The following is a 20,867-nucleotide window of genomic DNA, read 5'->3' as shown; positions in this document are numbered from 1 at the left end:
TTTAAAATTCTGTTTTTTTGCTGCAAATTTACCCCTTTTATGATTCAGGCCGGGTTCCCTCATTTCCCATTAAAAAAAAAACCCTTTGTCTGCCAAATTTTTTTTACATTTGGAATTCTTTTGGGGAAATTGTTATTTAAAAATTTTGGGTTTTTTTTGTTTTTAGTTTTTTCAATGAATTAGAAAATACTTACGAAGAAATTTTTCAGAAAAACTGTTTTTAATTTCGGTAAACTTTTTTAATTCGAAATTTTTTTTTTAATTAAAGTGCAAAAAAACCCCGAATCCCTTACACGGTTTGATTAAAAGGAAATTTCCGGGAATTTTCCCCCCCAAACTCAAAAATTTAAAACCTTTGGTTTTTTTTTCGCATTATTAATTATCCATTTACACATTTTTAAAATGAAAAAAACCCTTTTATATATCTTTTTTTGAGATGGAAGTAAACGAGATGGATTTTTTTAAGGGAAAATTTAAATTTTTACAATTTTAAATTTTCAAAAAAAACAGGAAAAATTTTAGCACCCCGGTATGATTTTTTGTTTAGAAATGGATTTTGTACCCTTTCAAAAATACTTATCTTGGCGATTGTTTAATTTTAAAAATTTGTCAGTGTTTTTTGGGGCCCCAAAAGTATGAAGACCCAAAACTTTTGGTTTTTTTTTTTTGAAACAGTCCCCCCCCCAAACTTATTTGGGGAATTTTTTTTTTTTTTTTTAGTACGTGTGTTTGTAAAAAGTATAAAAACAAAAAAGTAACTCCCATATGTAATTTTATTATGGACAAACCGTAAAATCTCCCCCGAATTATTTAATTTTCTCTTTTATCTTAAAGGCCGAAAGCCGTAACCCCATTTTTTAAAACTAAAATTTTGCAGTTCCCCTTTTTTTTTAATTTGAGTGTTTTGATTGGTTTATATGTTTTTGAAAGTTCTAATTGTTTTTTTTTGAAAAGGACCAAAAACCCACTGGTCAAAAAGTCAAAAAAAATTTGGGAATTAACCAAGCTAATTTAGGCCGTGTTTTAGATTAAATCTTTTAAAACCCCATATTTTTTTTTTTTTAGGAAAACCCATTTTTATGATGGTCCTAACATTTTAAAAGAAAACCAAAAAAATTGGGTTTCCCGGAGAAGAAGGGTAGGAAAAAAAAATCTTTTTCTTTTCGGGGGTAGAAGTAATTTTTGTTCCACATTCGAGGACATTCTTTTCATTCAATTTAAAAAAAAAATTTTAAATTTAGAAGCTTTTTTTTCCAAAGGGGTGAATCTTATGAGGTCATTTAAAACGTTTTGGTTAAAAAGTAAGGATTAAAAAAGATCCAAAATAATCAATGTCGTTTTTTTGGGGGGGGCCCCCCCTAGGAGGCATGACCCCGGGGGTAGATTTTCTTCCCCCAAAAAAGCTCCGGGGAATTCGGGGAAAATTGGGAATTTATACTTTTATCCATTTAGGAAAATGGGCGCCTTGCAGAAGATAAATCAGGGGAACTCCACTTGTCTCAATAATATTATTTTATGAAAAAAAAGGGATTATCCAACCCTGGGAAAAATAAACCTAACAATTTGCCCTGACAAAGATTTTGGGGGCCACAAATTTTTGCTATATCCCGAAAAAAAGTATGATTTTATTTTTTTAACATATATCCTAAAAAAAACCAAAAATGAAAAAGGCAGGCCATGTTCAAAAAAAAAAAAAAAAAAAGGCACTCAAAAATTTAAAAGATCTAAAAATTTAAAATTTTCACGAAAAGTAACTGAATGTTTCAAGGTGCCGTTTAAAAATGAAAAAACGTAAAGTGTTTATTAACCCCAAATTTTTGTAAAAAATTACCATGAAAAAAAACGGATATTTTATTCAAGGGGCAAGTTCACATTGAAATACATTTCAAAAAGAAAAAAGATTTCAATTTGATTTTTAGGGGAAAAAAGTTTCGATTTTGTTATTTGTGCAAAAAATTTTAAAAGTGTTTATGAGATTTGATTTTAAATTTTTTTAATAGCCCGTACAATGAAAAATAATTTCTTTGTATTTCCCGAGTACCCAAAAATTTTAAAATTTCTCAAAAAAAAATTAAAAGGGGGGCCCGCTTTTCAAAAAAAATTGTGTTTTTTTTTCGATGGGCCATTTAGAAAAATGTCGAAGCTTTTTACCGAATAATTACTACAACATTTGAAGTCGAAAAGTATTACATTGAAGGAAGTTAGATTAAAAAATAAGGATTAAACGATTTTTTAAAAACTTAAACACAAAAGAAGGGGAAAATTTCAAAATTTTAATTTAAAAAAACCCCTTTTTTCTGTGTTCTGAAGAAAAACTTTTAAATAAAAATAGTGTTTCGATCATGAAGGGTAGGTTTTAAAAAAGCCAAAGGGTTTTATTTTTATATTTTCGATATTTTTCACTAATTTATGTAATTTTTTTTTGATATTTCGACAAAAAAAAAACAGTAAAATTTTTAAGGGGTATTCCTTTAATGGACTTTAGGAACGGTTTCATTTTTAATTTTTTCTTAATATCACCCGTTTCGACCCAAAAAGGCAAAATTTTTTGATAATAACTTTCCCCCGAAAATACGGTTTTAAACCCCAAAACGGAAGTTGATCGAAAATTCGAATTTTACTAAAGAAAGGGTTGGAGGGTTTTTAAATTTTTAAATTTTCAAAAAACTCTTTTTTCAAATTTATTTACCCATCGAAAGTTTTTGGGTTTTTTGGGGGCAGGCTGCATGTTTTTTCCGAAGGAATTTAAAAAAATTGGGGAGTCTGGAATTACGAGCAAAAAATTTTTCATTTTTATGGTAATATATTATTACTAAATTTAGATAATATACACTTTACGTATGTTTACTTTGAACTGGCACCTTAAATAACATATCAGTTACTTTTCGTGATAATTTATTATTAGATCGTTTAAATTTTGAAAGGTTTAAATTTTTGAGTACCTTCTTTTGAACATGGCCCGACCTTTTCATTTTTATGATTTTTTTAGGATATCACTTACTTTTTAAAGTACAGATATATAGAGCAGCTTTCTAGTAATTCAACTATCACAAATATATGTATTTTCGATTCTTATCACATAACTTTGTATAAGTAACAATTTATGCAATACAGTTCAAAATAATTGAAATATATGGTATATATGTACATATATAAAATATATAATTATATTATAGTATACATATATATTTTATTTAATCATATATGTAAATGTTTGTATAATTGTAATAACTTTTAACAATACATTGCACATTTATTTCAATTGCAACAGAATGAATTTATATTCTTGTATGAATATTGAAAATAAAGAATGGGCCCCTCCATCGCCCATTCTCGTGAGAACGCAACCATATATTTTTCTTCGTCTCTCCGATTTTAACACGACATACATATTTTTGTCTGATAATTTTTTTTTTTAATGATACTTTTTGAAATGTCATGAAGCCTAGGTCAAATTAGAAACTTATTGCACTCGTTTTAATGCAGCGCTTACAGCAGCTTTTATAAAGCGCCAGAGCAGCCGATATTTTATTTTGGCGCTTACGGCAACTTTTATACAGCGCTAGAACAATTGATGTTTTAATGTAGCGTTTACGGCAGCCTTTATACAGCGCCAGAGCAGCCAATGTTTTATTTCGGCGCTTACGGTAGCCTTTATACAGCGCCATTATTTAATCTGTTCTAAGAACAATATGTATGCCCCTTGTGCTCCTTTGGGCCATTTTTTCTTGAACACTTCCATATCATTAGAGTAATACCATTCCGATTTTGTGTCAGCTCTCAACATACACGTGTAGTGACCACGATTCATTTCTTCACCTTCGTGAAATATAGCGCTTATTACCTTGTACTTTTTTTCATTAATCATGATATTACTCGTCGGCACGGCGTTAATTCGATTGTTGATAATTTTTTTAGAAGCACCGTTTACAAAAGTATATAAATTGAGCTGTATTACTACGACGGATAAAGTTGATTCGATTACGGTTTTCCTTTTCAACACGGTACCCTTACATTCGTTACAATTGCCGTTTATCGTTTTTCATTTAGAAAATTCTACATTAATCAAACTTTGTAGAGTGACACCTTTTTTCCTTTTTAATGTCGAATGTATAGGTAATATTAGCAAACTACTGCTTTCCAGCTTAGTTACATTGTAATTACATTTGACATTCGAGCAACATGTTACGTGCTTTAATTCGAGTTCTAATACATCATTGATGTCGGAATACGTCGACATTAGAGCCGTAAAAAATTCCGAAACATCTTGTTGTGTTCGTTCTTCGAAGCGTTTTCCGACAGATCTTCTAACCGCTTGAATGTTGCAATATTTACGTTCACCATACGCGCCGATAGCATCAGTTAATGCATTCGATGCTTTATTTTTCAGTATTTGTTGCCTAATACGTACGCAATGAAACGCACATTGTAATATTACATTAGCGTAACACGAAACAGCATCGTTATTGCAAAAGCCATATATTTTCCACGTAACTATACTTTCTGGTTCCTCACAATCATAATTCTGCATATCATCAATGATATTAGGGATAGCCCATCGACGATCGTACATTTTCACAACCTTTTTCTCGGACGGATTGATTTGTGGCAGTTCAGATTTGAATGATAGATCTCAGTCGATTATATTCTACAATGGCTCTCGAGTTTGCTTTAACTGATGCTAGATTGAAATTTATCAAATGTAGGCTTTCCAAAATTTACTTACTCGTGACAAATCTACATAGGCTTGACCATCACTGAATACAGTCGTTCCTAAATCCATCATTGCATTGTTACATGTAATTCCTTGACTTTTGTGTATAGTTATTCCATAACTGAGAGACAATGGAAATTGTTTCCGATGTACCACTAATTTGTGGAATACTTCAAATTTAATATCTACTTTCGTTATTGCGATTTCTTTGTTATCCGAAATAACTATTTTGATGGAATCAATACGATTGCCGTCAGCAGAGCGATTAACTGCAACTACATTGCCTATCGTTCCCTTGACAAGTCCCAAAGTTACGTCAATGTTTCGTCGAATCATCACTTTAGCGCCAATTTTAATCGCTATTACTCTTTCAATGCCAGCTGTTTCAGACACTTTATCATCTTTGTCTTCCAAAATGTTATGCATCTTTTTTTTCATTGCTGGAGCACAGTTGACATCATCTTCTGCTATCAGTAGAATTTCATCGCTGTCGATTTTATCGAGCATTGCTGTGTTCAAAACCTTGCACAAATAACACGTGGGCAATAAACAAATTGTATCAATCGGTAATTGATTCATATAAGTGCAAAGTTCATTCAATCTTTCGTCGCAACTACTTTCTTTAAAATTGATTTTTCTAGACTGAAGAACATTGATGTCAGAATCCGTTACTAAACCTATTCGTATTCTAGAAAGTATATCACGATATGTATTGTCGCATCTTTGTCGCATATTAATCAAAAGTTCGTCGTACTCGAACAATCTCCACAAATCACATCCACCCATGGTACCTAAATACTTCTGAATCTCTGATTGAGACATTTTAACAAACGAAAATTGTCCTTTTACAGGAGGAAGCTGCAACAAGTCCCCAAACAGGAGAATGTGTTTTCTGCCAAAGAAACCATCATCTGTATTTGTCGTATCAAAGATTTCACATAATCGTAGATTGATAAACATAAGTGTCACATTTGAAATCATGGATACTTCATCGATTATAAATAATTCGACATTTTTTAATTTGTCTCTCAAAGTTTTCAAGACCATGTCTGACAATTGCGTATATTTTGGTGTAGATTCATGACTAACGGGTAGTTGAAACATTCTATGGATTGTCAAGCCATCGATATTGAATGCTGCGATACCCGTGGGAGCAGATATGGCAGTCGTTTTTTCCAAATTTATTCTGATCCAATGTTTAATCGTTTCAATTAGAAAACTTTTCCCTATACCACCCTCGCCAATTATGTACAGTCGCAGAATCTGATTCTTATCTTGTAAAACTTGGCATACTCCATCAAAGACTCTTTTCTGGTCTTTGTTCAATTGCGACATCATTTGCGATAAATCAATCGGGTCGTCAATCTTACCAAAATCTTCCATCTTTCATCGCGTCGTCAGCTTCTATCGGATTACAATCCAGTTCATCGTCATCGGATTTGTCTCTGTCTGCTGTTTTGAGATCATTTTCGCGCTTCTCGATTAATTCAGCAACGTTCTCAAAAGCTTTCTGTATTTCTTCGAGCCTTTCGTGATTTTTCATTACCCTCGTTAAAACAGTCTCTGAATTCTTAAAGGCATCCGTGTAAGTCTCGAATGTACTTTTGAGTTCACTCAAATCTCTCCATGGTTTGAATAGAAGAAGCAGCGAGTAAAAATATTTTTCGGGCTCAGTTTTTATATTAAATCGATAATGGTTAATTAAATAACCTTTTTTTCGTTTTTTTAAAATAAACCCGATGCCAGTTTGTAACACTTGACTTCGTCATTATTTGACATCTGTTTCGTAATTTCCCAGAATCTGGCAAAATCGTACAAATTCAATGATTCTAATTCCTGAGGTCTATTTGGATAGTAATCATCGATGAGTGACGAACAGTAAATATTCGTAGAATTTTCATCGAGAGCTTTAATTTCATTAAATGTTTTAACTTTTCTATTTCTCACCTCATTAACATCGATCCATTTGACCACGGTATCATTATCCGTACCGTACAAGGGATTCCCTAATAGTGTATCCGCAGCTTCTAAAGCACCGCATTCTCTGTTATTTAATGAACGCATTGAAAAATTCCACAGTTTCGATGCCAAGGACTTATTCGAATCTATCACTTCAAAGTCTGTATTGCATTTTTCTGACTTTGTCGTGTATTTTGTTAAATATGAGTTTAAAAACTCTGATTTTTCTCCAATAAATTGTATGTTCATATTTCCCTCCCAGGCTAATTTGATAGCCGGATTATAATCGTTTATAAACCTTTCCGACTCTTTGCGAGGAAAATCGTACAATCTGCTCTTACTGCGTAAATTTTTTCTACCGACTATCGAAGTGATAACGTCTCTTATAACGAAATTCTCAGTAACTGGCCGAGGAAAATCGAACCGACACTTTCTGTATATATTAGTATATTTCAACCAATTAACAATCAAAGAGCTTTATCACAGTAAGCGTAAACCTATAATATTTAATTACACGCTATGGTTAATAAGTCCAATATCAGAACACGATAAAATGTTTTATTTCCTTTATTAAATTTAATTAATTAATTATTAAGAAATAGAATTGTAATATTTTCAAGTATTCTACAAAGTAAATGATATTTTACAAAAATAATAAAATTTTAATAACTTTAATTGTATATATTTGTTACACGTAACGTTTGACCAACAGATTTAGAATATAATCATGTTAAATCATTATATTCCTTATTAATTTGATTGCATAAAAAATATTTAATTATCGCGCACATGATTTTATATAATAAACAATTATCTCATCAATATGAATATGTGCAGATATAATATAAAAATATAAATATGTGTGTGAATATATTATTCTGTTTGCAATTTTTAATTATTAAATTATATTATTTCCAAATTATATGCATAATAGATATGCAACAAAACTATTATTATTAACAATATATATTTGCAATCCAGATATTATATGAAACTATTCACACACAAGAAAAATAATATTTTGAAATGTAATTGCTGGTGTACGATTACATTTTTGTTTAATTGGCAAACAAATATTTAATAAAATTTATTAATTTAAAAAAAGGAAAAAGAAAAATGAATCTTTTCAATATAAAGAAAATATAAATATATAAATAAATACATAATAACAAAATATATACATTCTAAGCATTTAAATAATAATACAATTTTAAAACAAGACCATTTATATAAATATTTATATACAACGTATTTTAATTGTTATTCAATATTTTTCAATATTTCTCTCTAATAATTTATTTATAATAAATAAACACAATTTGAAAGTAATATGTAAAAACATTGTGAAATGGTTACCTAGTTGAATGCAGAAATGTTCTCCAGAAGGAAACTGTATGGTTACACTTCGTTATATTACCAAACTTCCTGCAATATTTACATTTGATTAATAATTTTGAATTATAATATATATATTGTATATATGTACAACACAAAAATGTTATGAATAAGGAAAGTTTCTTTATGTAGTTGACATAATATAACATAACATAATAATGATTTTGAGTGGTATTAATACATTAGAATGAGAAATTAATTTATAAATATACAATTTGCATATATAAGTATAAATATATAATAATTTAAATAAACAAGTATTTTTTATCATTCTATATAAATATATATTACTAATAATGATTAATTTGAATTGAAATACTTTTATTATGTGATTTTATACTAGAATTTGGTAGAAAAAATTCTTACGTGAGTCACTTATATTAAAGTAAATGTAAAGCAGGAAATTAAGATTTTTAAAGACATAATATGATACGTTGAAATATATTTACATGGTTAATAATGTTTATTTCCTTTTGTTAAAGGATGGTTATGCAGATTACAATTAGAAAATATGATTGGATGCATTGCAAAATTCATTTAATAGCTATCAGAAGTTTTAATGAAATCAGCATTGCGCTGTTGAATCAAACCATAAGATAAATCAGATTATTTTTGCCAACATAGATATTTTCAAGCTTTAATATCAAATATATTTTAAATTATTATTATGATGAAACCTAGTCTGGTAATATCAAACATTATTCTTACAATTGAATATGTTTGAAAATGAAAATATTGGCAATTATGTATGGAATATGTCATATTTCATGGTTTTGGAGAGAATGTGAATCATATATGCTGATTTTTTACTCAACATTATAAAGAAGAATGTATACATATATATATATATAATATATATATTTATTTATATTTATTTATAATATTATTTAAATATAATATATAAAAAGAGTGTGAAATGGTTATCTGGTTGAACGCAGAAATGCTCTCCAGAACGAAAGTATATTAACACACTTCCTGCAATATTTAAATTAGATTAATAATTTTGTATTATATATGTGTAATACACACACACATACACACACACACACACACACACCCATATATATACACATGTACAAGAAGATGACACAAAAATATTATCCAGAAGGACAGTTAATATGTATATGTAAGATTTGCATATAAATAAATATAGTTATTTAAATAAGCAAGCATTTTTGGTCATCATATAAATGTTAATAAATATAATATATATATATAAAAAGAGTGTGAAATGGTTACCTGGTTGAACGCAGAAATGCTCTTCAGAACAAAAGTATATTAACACACTTCCTGCAATATTTAAATTAGATTAATAATTTTGTATTATATATGTGTATACACACACACACACACACACACACACACACACACACACACACACACACATATATATATACACATGTACAAGAAGATGACACAAAAATATTATCCAGAAGGACAGTTAATATGTATATGTAAAATTTGTATATAAATAAATATATATAGTTATTTAAATAAGCAAGCATTTTTGGTCATCATATAAATGTTTTAATAATATAATTAATTTAAATTCAAGTACTTTTATTATGTGATTTTATATGATAATTAGCTAGTAAAGATTCTTATATATGTCTGAGCCAGTCATATCAAATTAAATATTAAGTATAAGCAGAAAAGATTGTTATAAACATATTGTGGCGCGTTAAAATACATTTATATGGTTAAGGGGTTAGGCCACTGTAGAGCGCCCAAAAAAGGCCTATTTTTGATAATTTTTTACTATAAAACAAAAACAGTGATAGAAAATCCTTTTTAAGTACTTAATCTTACATACTTCGAAATATATAAAAAAAATTTTTTTGCATTTTTTTTTTTACAAAATGGCGGTGACAGAGCTCTGCAACGATGACCACTCGTTTCGGACAGTGCCTTACGGGCGACCTACTAGCTGCTCCAATTTTTGCTGTAGAACAAAAAACCAAATTTTTTTTAATTCTTTATATCATTAGCTAGCGAACTACGTACGGAAATTAAAAAATAATTGTTTTTGTAAAAATGACACAAGTCTGAAGAAAAAGTTTCATTTTTTGACGAAAAATTTTGCACAAAATTGTTTGTAAAAAAAAAAGTTTACAACGGGACGTAAAATCCGTACGTAGTTCGCTGACAAATGTATCTTAGAAGCTACAGTTTAAATTTGATAACGTTTATTTCCTTTTTTTGAAGGACGATTATGCGGATTATAATTAGAAAATATAGTTGGATACATTGCACAATCAATTTAATAGCTATCAGAACTTTTAGTAACATCAACATTGCGCTGTCGAAGCAGACCATAAAATAAATTAGATTATTTTTGTCAACTTATAGATTTTCAAGCTTTAATAACAAATATCATATTTTAAATTATTAATGTGATTAAACCTAGACTGGTGATACCAAAAATTATTATTACAATTAATTATGTTTAAAAATATTGGCAATTATGTATGAAAAATGTGTCATATTTCATGGTTTTTGAATGAACGTGGATCATGTGCTGATTTTTTAATGTAAGTATTATGAAGAATGTATACATATGTATACATATATATATATATATATATATATATATACATATATTACATAGGGTGAGGCACAGATGTGATTTATTTATAATAAATAAACGTTATTTGAATGTAATGTATAAAAAGATTGTAAAATAGTTACATGTTTGAACACATAAACGCTATCCAGCTATCCAGAAGGAAAGTGTATTACCACACACAGACACACACACACACACACACACACACACACACACACACACACACGTATACATTCTTCTTTATAATGCTCAGAATAAAAAATCAGCACATGATCCACATTCTCTCAGAAACCATGAAATATGACACATTTTTCATACATAATTTCCAATATTTTTAAACATAATTAATTGTAACAATAATTTTTGGTATCACCAGTCTAGGTTTCATCACAGTAATAATTTGAAATATGATATTTAGTATTAAGGCAGAAAATCTATAACTTGGCAAAAATAATCTTATTTATTTTATGATCTCCTTCGACAGTGCACTGCTGATTTCACTAAAACATCTGATAGCTATTACATTGACTTTGGAACCATATTTTCTAATTGTATTCCGATCAACTTCTTCACAATTATTTTTATTAATCAGTGTAATTTCTGTAACATGTAATGTTACGAAAATTGTATGTTACTTTGCACTTATTATTATATTAATTTTATAAATATAATTAACTTTTTTATAATTTTTATTATTATTAGCACAAAATACATATTTATAAATATATAATTTTAATATTGATTGATATAATATAAAATCACTGATGTATACCTTAATTATATATTAAATAATGCAGAACATTACACAAAACATTTTAAAACTATTATAGTTATATATAATGAATATTTCAGATTTTTATACGATAATGAATAAAATAGACAAAAATATAAAATAATATCAATTGTGTGTATGTGTGTGTAAAATGAAGACGAGTAATAAGTCATAATGAGTCAATGATCGATATTTATCAATTTGTTGCATATTGAATATCATCCAACTATCCTCTTGAAAAAATAATAGTTTTGATTTTCTGCTTGAATTTGCGCATACAATGGAATATAAAAAAATCGTAAAAATCGGGATATGTTTCTGTAATATAAGTAATAGGTAAGCAATCAATCTCTAATTCATTAATATTTTCTATGGACCATCGGAAAAATGTTTCGTACACCGGATGACTATAATCTCGTATTATTTTTATGAGAGGACAATGCTTTTCCAAATCCCAATTATGCAAGTAACGTAGATCATCATCTGTTTGTGATTCTGCAATTTCCCTCATAAAATTAATAAAACTTGGGCGATGTAATTGGCTAAATTCACAAAAAATGTAAAATATGTAGAAAAACATTACAAATACGTAAAAATTGTTTGTGTAATATTTATGTTATAAAACATTTTAATAAATACTAAGAAACAAAATATAAAATTGCATTTTTCTTTATAAATTTATACATCTATTTATATATCTTATATTTATATTATGATAATAAAGAATATAACATAATTTTAAATGCAATTAAATAATATATTATTTAATTTTTCATTAAAGCACTAAAACAGATTATATTTGAACAAAGTATTGGGAGAGTTATAAAATGATTTTGAACAATAACAAAACAAATTAAAAGAATTTAATAAAGAATACAATTAGATATTTAAAGACAAGGCTCGTGTGATATTATAAAAATAAGATTTAGAAAGACAGGGCCAACTATAACGAGCATATTAAATTAGTGAGAGATGTAATGTCAACACATAATTGATTTATTTCTTAGTAAATATAATGATAATAAAAAATAAAACGTTTCGGCTGTTACCTCAGCCTTCTTCAGTAAATATAAAAAACAATAAAAAAATTCTTTTAAGTAAAATTATGACATATTACGCATTAGAGTCTATTTTTTAATGAACATTTTGGTTTAATAAGTCGATGAATTTAAATTGGGTTACGCTTATATCATTTATTAAAATAGATATTGTTTCTAATCGGCTAACCATTTTTTAACTAAGATGGTAAACTTTTTAATTATGTCAAAAAACATGTAAACGAGCTCACTGTTGTTAGTAGAACAAGTTGACGGTCCATTCCACGTCATCAATTCTTTTGAACATTATTAGTTAAAAATATCGTCAGAACCGCTTGATATGAGAATTGAAAACAATTAGATGTTATCCAGCATCAAAAAGTTAGTTCCCATCATCAAGGATATTTCCGAGTAAGTTCGTCATTGTAGTATATTTCACCGTGATTGTCTAAGTATATTTTTATTTTTTCGGTATATTAATTTATATTAATAAGTTATTTTTTATGTGAAAGATCTTGATTATGATTAGAATTGCTTACTTAAATTGATGAGTAGTCAAGATTCCGCCAAGTCAATGTGTTCACTATACAAAGTCACAATATGATGTGTCGAATTCAAACCGTGACTCCTATTATTATTACTGTTTATTTATAAGACAATTCTTCTAGAATGTCAAAATATGACTCGTCAAGCATATTGGTATCTTTTTTTAAGTTTAGACCGTTTTTTTGTTCCTTTATATGAATCATTTCAGAAACATTTCTCTTCTAGAAATTAGATTCGGAATCTAATTTTTAACTAATAATGTTCAAAAGAATTGATGACGTGGAATGGACCGTCAACTTGTTCTACTAACAACAGTGAGCTCGTTTACATGTTTTTTGACATAATTAAAAAGTTTACCATCTTAGTTAAAAAATGGTTAGCCGATTAGAAACAATATCTATTTTAATAAATGATAGAAGCGTAACCCAATTTAAATTCATCGACTTATCAAACCAAAATGTTCATTAAAAAATAGACTCTAATGCGTAATATGTCATAATTTTACTTAAAAGAATTTTTTTATTGTTTTTTATATTTACTGAAGAAGGCTGAGGTAACAGCCGAAACGTTTTATTTTTTATTATCATTATATTTACTAAGAAATAAATCAATTATGTGTTGACATTACATCTCTCACTAATTTAATATGCTCGTTATAGTTGGCCCTGTCTTTCTAAATCTTAAATTAAAAGAAAATAAAGACAAAACAAAAAATCAGAAAAATAAGTAGGTAGATCTACGAGAGAAGAATAATGAAAAATGGAGAAGGTAATGGAAAAGAGATGTTAGATATTTAATAACCTGTTAAAAAAGATTAGAAAACAAATAAAAAATAGCAAAAGATGCAATTAAAAAAAAAGAAATTATAAGAATTATGGACAATATACATATATATAAATAAGGAAAATAATAAAAAGAATAAAAATAATTTTAAAAATTATTTTCAAAAAATAACAAATTATGAAACAAAAATAAACAAAACAACAATAAATCTGCATATGAAAGAGAGACAACGATAAATCAACAACTTCTTTCTACAAAAGCGGTTTTTATAGTAAAAATAATGAAATTAAAAATAAATTTAGTAGAAAAACGAGAAAAATAGCGGAATTGTAAAACTAAAAAACACCATTATGAAATAATGTCAGAAGAAGCGAGAAAATTAAGGGACATTTTATAAAACTTCTATTATTATACATTATTTAAGTTATGTAATTTTATTTTTTTTATGTTATATTCTATATTGTATTACTCACTTGCTGTTTGTATATAAGCGAACGATTTTCCAAAATATTTGTTCGGTTAAGGCGTGTTGCATTATGCGCAGTATAAAGGGTGCTACGATTTAAATCAAAATTATATATATTAGATGTATTTTAAATATATATATTTATTATATTATAATGGTTGCTTGTAAACATTGATTTTAGTGATTTTATATATATATATATAAAAGCTTTGCGCATGCGTCGGTAAGTGTTGGATGTATGAGGGACGGCGCGACTGGAGAGAGAGAGATAGGGAGAGATGAATAAGAGCTCCACGTGGTTTTCGCTATTGATTTATGTAATATTATATAAGGTTGATAAAGTTGTTGAGTTTATAAAGTTGATAAAATATATTGAGCTAAACTATTGTCGATTAGTGATAAGAAGTAAGAGAGCATGAGCATTTAATTGTCGATTCTCTACATTTTTAGGTTAGTAAACACTTTTGTAAATTGTCTGAAAAAGGAGAACTTCATAAATTAATAAAACTCTACATTTTTAGATGAATCCATTGGTGTTTTGCTTTCCCGAGAGGAAAAAAACCGAAATCATATTATAAATCGACAATTTTCCACGTTTGTGCAACAGTTCTAAAGAAGGAAGACACATTAATTAACACATACTAATGGAAAGGCTAAGATTCGAGTTGGAGGTCGTGGCGGCGGAAGACCCAAAAAATAACGTGATTGTGGTTAAATCAATCACCAATGAAGAAAACATAAGTTTTAGCGTACCAGATTGCTTACAACCGATGAAATATCACCAACATCTCGTAAGTCTACCAGACTTCAAAAAAGTAAAAAAAACACTTGTAAGGCGCGGACAAACACGAAAAGTATGGTTTAGTTTAGATAAAACCACACTAAGTATTTATAAAGACACTAGTGGAAATATGGTTATAGAAGACTACATTTTGGAAGAGATCCCCGATCTCAAAGAACAACAACAACAACAACAGAGTACACCACAGAAATTAGATGAAAATCTAATAAAAATTCTAGAAAAATTAGTAGAAAAAGAAGGAAGTCAACAAAAATTGAAAAATAATCCTAATTTAAGCAAGGTTTCTGAAAAGTTTGTAATCGACAAGTTTAATGGTAAGAATGTAAGTGTAAATCAATGGTTATTAACATACGAAAGTGAATGTGACAGATTGGGTATTACAAAAGATATTGAAAAGATTGAAATTTTAAGATTATTTTTAGAAGATACATGCAAAGACTGGTATAGCTCTATGTTAATTAAACATACATTAGACTCAATGTGGAACACTTGGAAGGAAAATTTTCTAGAGACTTTTGCAGACAAAGGATGGTCTCCAATAATACACGCATTAAATTATAGATTTTTAAGTGGCTCACTTTTAGATTATGCTTTGAAAAAAGAACGTTTACTACTAGAGACAAACAAAAACATAGATAAATTAACTCTAATAAACTTGATTGCGGCAGGACTGCCAGCATTCGTAAGAGAAAGAATTGATAGGCAAGATTTAAAAAATTCAGAAGACCTATTTAATGAAATCAGAAGATATGAAAAGATAGCAAATAAAAAAATGATTTATGAAAACAAAAATATAAAAGGAAATACGAAATCAGAAACAAAAAAGTATGATAAGAAACCACGTAGAATTTGTGAAGAAAAAGGCAAAAATAATCGTTACCACCCAGAAGAACAATGCTGGTACAAAGAAGAAAAGAGAAGATCTGAAAATAAAGCTTTATCTGCAAACTCAATACTGGAAGTAGAATTAAACACAGAGGACCAAAAAAACTTGAAGTCCCACCATTAATCATGGTAGATGTGCTATTAAATAATGTGTTGGAAACCACAGGAGTATATGACCCCGGTTCAAATGTTACAGTGGTAAACTCTAGAATAATAAAATTGAAGAACAAAGGAAAAAAGATACATAATAGCATATTAAAATCGATTAATGGTAGGGGAAAAACTGATGGGGTAGTAATGCTTACAGCAAAAATTTTGGACGAAGAAAAGAATATAAACGCATTTATATTAGAAAATGAAAATTTTGAACACGACCTTATACTGGGATTAGACACAATAAAAAAATTTAAATTAACTCATGATGAAAATTTAAAAATAAAAAAAAACACATACAAATACAAATAAAGAAGATATAGAAAATAAAGATATTGATAGGAAGTTAGAATTTCAGAGGAATGAAAATAATTCTAAAAATAAAAATGAAGAAAAAAAAGGAATGGAAATAGAACTCAAAGAATTTGAAGTAAACTTTAATGAAGGAATAGAGACTGATAAATTTACAATTGATACTGAACATTTAAACTTAGATCAAAAAGAACACATAACCACCATATTAAAAGAATATAAACAGATCTTTGTAAAAGACAAATTCGATGTTGGAAGAGTAAAAAACTATGAGGCATTCATTGATTTACAAGTAGACAAGTACTGTTATAAAAGACCATACAGATGTTCGATCCCAGATAAAATCGAAATAGAAAAACAAATCGCAGAACTATTAAAACATAATTTGATCGAGGAATCATATAGCCCTTTCGCAGCGCCAGTAACCTTAGCCTATAAAAGAGATAAAGGGAAAAGAAGTCGGTTATGCATAGATTTCAGAGAACTAAATAAAATAATAGTTCCTCAATCGCAGCCATTTCCTCTAATAGAAGACTTAATGATTGAAACCATAAACTGTAAATATTTTACGACGCTGGATGTGAACTCAGCTTTCTGGTCCATTCCATTAAGAGTTCGAGATAGACCCAAAACAGGATTTGTGACACAAGAGGGCCATTACCAGTGGACATGTCTGCCTTTCGGTCTAAAAACATCTCCGGCAATTTTTCAACGGATTCTAAGAAACATCATAAAGAAATATGACTTATCAAGATTCGCTGTAAACTACATTGACGATATACTAATTTTTTCAAGAACATTCACTGAACATATAGAACACATAAGAAAATTATTGGACGCGATCCAAAAAGAAGGGCTCAGACTAAAAATTACAAAGTGTAGGTTTGCATCAAATTCGGTAAAATACTTAGGACATTTAATAAAAGATAATACAATCACACCGTTGAAAGATAACTTACGATCAATTAAGGATTTTCCAACTCCACAAAGCAGAAAACAAGTAAGACAATTTTTAGGTAAAATTAATTTCCACGGTAAATATATTCCAAACGCTACAATAACACTTGATCCTCTATACAATCTACTCCGGAAAAATACAACATTTTATTGGTCAGATGAATGCCAGAGCACATTTAAAAAAATTAAAGAGTATTTATGTTCAAAACCAGTACTTGCAATTTTCGACCCAAAATTACCGATCTCGATCTACACAGACGCCAGCATAAATGGTTTGGGAGCTGTCTTAAAACAAACTCAATTAAATGGAGAACAGAAACCAGTAGCTTATTTCTCAAAAAAGCTGAACGAATCACAAAAAAAGAAAAAGGCTATATTCTTGGAATGTTTAGCCATTAAAGAAAGTTTGAAGTTCTGGCAACATTGGTTAATTGGAAATTTTTTTACTGTATACACAGATCACAAACCACTGGAAAATTTGAATGTTAAAAATAGAACTGATGATGAACTGGGAGATATGACTTATTATTTATCACAATACAATTTTGTAATAAAATACAACCCAGGAAAGACAAATACAGAAGCAGACTGCCTCTGCAGGAATCCAGTTTTGAAGTTTATGAAAACAATGAAGAAACTCTAAAAACAGTAAATATTATTAGTCTACAAGACATAAAAATGGACCAAAAACACAATCAACAAATAAAAGAAAGCGAGAAGAAATTAACCATGAAAGATGGTATTTATTACAAAGAAAACAGGAAAAAGAAGAAAAAAATAATTCTAAGTAAAGAATATAGTAAAATATTAATAAAGAAAACTCACGAAAATTACTGCCACATAGGGATAAATCAGATGGAAGCCAAGATAAAACCTTTCTACATGGCACCGAACATATTGGAAAATATTAGATTAATATGTAAGAATTGTGAAATTTGCATCAAAAATAAAACAAGATTAAATAGAAAATATGGTCTAATGTCACAATTAGGTCCCGCTGAAAAACCATTCCAAATAGTGTCCTTGGATACAATTGGTGGATTTGGTGGACGAAAATCAACTAAAAGATATTTGCACCTACTAGTTGACCATTTCACAAGATTTGCATACACCCTATGCTCAAAAAGCCAAAACGCTCAGGATTTCATCAAACTAATAGAGAAGATTTCAAAAAATAATACGATTGAGATACTGCTTTCAGATCAATACCCGGGCCTAAACTCCAATGATTTTAAACATTACCTCAAAGAACGAAATATACAATTAATTTTTACAGCAGTGGATGCACCCTTTACGAATGGGTTGAATGAAAGATTGAACCAAACATTAGTCAATAAAATACGTTGTAAACTAAATGAAAGAGAGAAGAAATCAGCATGGTCCAGAATAGCAGAAGAGTGTACAAAAAAATATAATAAGACAAACCACTCAGTCACAGGATTTTCACCAAAATACCTATTAGATGGAGAATCTACTGACTTGTTACCACCGGAATTAAAAGAGAAAAACGAAGACATAAGAGACCTGGAACAAGATAGAGAAATAGCATTACTTAGAACGAAGAAATCACATAATTATAACAAATCTCTATTTGATAAAAATAGAATGCAATATGATTTTGAAAAAGGAGACATGGTTTATATAGTCAATGGAAATAAACTAAATAGAAAAAAAATGGATGAGATCAGAATTGGCCCCTTCGAGATAGAAGAAAAGATATCAAATTCAGTCTATAGGATAAATACTGGTCATGGGAAAAGATCAATCGGATTATATCACGTCACAAAGCTCATTCCAACATCTATGGATCTGCAGTAATTAATGTTTAATTTACACCTCAAGATGAAAATTAAACACCCTAAGGGGGGAGATGAAAGCTTTGCGCATGCGTCGGTAAGTGTTGGATATATGAGGGACGGCGCGACTGGAGAGAGAGAGATAGGGAGAGATGAATAAGAGCTCCACGTGGTTTTCGCTATTGATTTATGTAATATTATATAAGGTTGATAAAGTTGTTGAGTTTATAAAGTTGATAAAATATATTGAGCTAAACTATTGTCGATTAGTGATAAGAAGTAGGAGAGCATGAGCATTTAATTGTCGATTCTCTACATTTTTAGGTTAGTAAACACTTTTGTAAATTGTCTGAAAAAGGAGAACTTCATAAATTAATAAAACTCTACATTTTTAGATGAATCCATTGGTGTTTTGCTTTCCCGAGAGGAAAAAAACCGAAATCATATTATATATATATATATATGTATACAGGGTAATAATTCGAAAACAAATAAAAAATAGCAAAAGATGCAATTAAAAGAAAAGAAATTATAAGAATTATAGACGATATACACATATAGAAATAAGGGGAATAATAAAAAAAATAAAAATATCGCGTAAAAGTGAAATATAATTATTAAAACAATAAGTTGTAAGAATAAGATAATCACAAAGAGAATATTTAACAGGATATTTTACATCTTTAACACATTATTTTGCATGAACGTAAGTATCTCATAAAATATTAATTTTTCGTCGATCTTGTTTAAAAAATTTTGTATATAAAATATTGAGAAAAATCAAAATTTTTGAAAAAAACTATATATTTTATAAATTTATATATCAATATAGTTAGAAGCAAAATCGTCTCCCAATTATCTCAAGAATCTTCCATTAACAGGTTTACTACTAATTCTGTGATATCCTGTATACAGGGTGTTAAAAAAGTGTCGCATTTGCTCAGCACCATTCGATAGAGAATGAAAATCTAAGAGAAAATGTCTAATACTATTTTTCGATTTGATTAATAATTTCACCGCAATTAATTATTGTAATCAGTCAATCAGCGCGGAGTTACAAGAGTAAGTCAGGGGCGGGCGCGCGAAGTTAGCTGCGGCGCGGCGGCAACCGCGCTCACGTATGGTACGCAGTTTTACTTTTTCATAGCATAAACAATATTCCATTTATTATAAAAAGATTAAATGATTAATTGTCTTATAAAATATAAATGAAATAAATTTATGTTAATACATAAAAATAATTCGGTGAATTAAAATTATGTCGAGATTTTAATTCAGTGCTCGGAATTAGTTGCTCTTTTCGAGCCGATTTCGCGAGCGACGGGGCGGGTTCCCCCACTACCGTCGAGACTCGACGGCGGAGTCGTCGTCACTCCGGGCAACGCTATATCTCAGGAGCGTCGCTAAACATGTTAAGTTGTGCCTTCCGCCAAATCGTCATTATTATTACATTATTTATATTTTTGTTAAATAATAACTGAATATTAACATTTTTATTATTAATGTAATTATAAATGTAATCTATATTGTTCATAGATACATGTATATATATTGTATACGTATATATGTTATAGATTACATTTATAATTATATTAATAATAGAAATAATATAAATATTAAAAATAATATTTAATAATTATAATATTACACAACAATAGTTTTCCTCATCACCCGTGAGGTACTATTGCAGATGCGTTTTTTTTATAGTGGTTTCCCCAGTAGGC

General features: G+C 28.8%; 1 protein-coding gene and 1 long non-coding RNA gene across 4 annotated transcripts; one reads left to right on the top strand and one right to left on the bottom strand.

The window, feature by feature from the left end:
* Positions 1-8,053: 8,053 nt before the first annotated feature.
* Positions 8,054-14,316, bottom strand: LOC146721970 (uncharacterized). Its single transcript, XR_014925408.1, has 3 exons — positions 14,246-14,316; positions 9,308-9,358; positions 8,054-8,098 (listed from the first exon to the last, which is right to left on the bottom strand). It is a non-coding gene; the product is annotated as an uncharacterized LOC146721970 (long non-coding RNA).
* A 160-nt stretch (positions 14,317-14,476) lies between these two features.
* Positions 14,477-19,638, top strand: LOC114934183 (uncharacterized). 3 transcript variants are annotated; one of them, XR_014925415.1, is made up of 3 exons: positions 14,477-14,688; positions 14,760-19,467; positions 19,539-19,638. XR_014925415.1 is itself a non-coding variant. In XM_085485770.1 (3 exons), the coding sequence occupies exons 2-3, from the start codon at positions 14,883-14,885 to the stop codon at positions 15,232-15,234; spliced, it is 222 nt and encodes a 73-aa protein (XP_085341896.1). In that variant the 5' UTR covers positions 14,477-14,688; positions 14,760-14,882; the 3' UTR covers positions 15,235-15,625. The 3 variants fall into 3 exon arrangements, 2 of the variants coding, with proteins under 2 accessions (XP_085341896.1, XP_029162652.2); XM_085485770.1 differs by lacking the exon at positions 19,539-19,638 and having other exon boundaries at positions 14,760-15,029; positions 15,160-15,625; XM_029306819.2 differs by lacking the exon at positions 19,539-19,638 and having other exon boundaries at positions 14,760-19,531.
* Positions 19,639-20,867: the final 1,229 nt, after the last annotated feature.

Source organism: Nylanderia fulva, unplaced genomic scaffold (assembly GCF_048542155.1).
Source record: "Nylanderia fulva isolate GAGA-0341 unplaced genomic scaffold, ASM4854215v1 Scaffold39, whole genome shotgun sequence".
NCBI classification, from domain to species: domain Eukaryota; kingdom Metazoa; phylum Arthropoda; class Insecta; order Hymenoptera; family Formicidae; genus Nylanderia; species Nylanderia fulva.
The sequence above is the reverse complement of the archived record's forward strand: the minus strand, read 5'-3'. Positions and strand labels throughout refer to the sequence as shown.

Bases quoted from the DNA above. Each gene is read 5' to 3' on its own strand.
- LOC114934183 (XM_029306819.2), top strand. From the start codon at position 14,883: ATGGAAAGGCTAAGATTCGAGTTGGAGGTCGTGGCGGCGGAAGACCCA.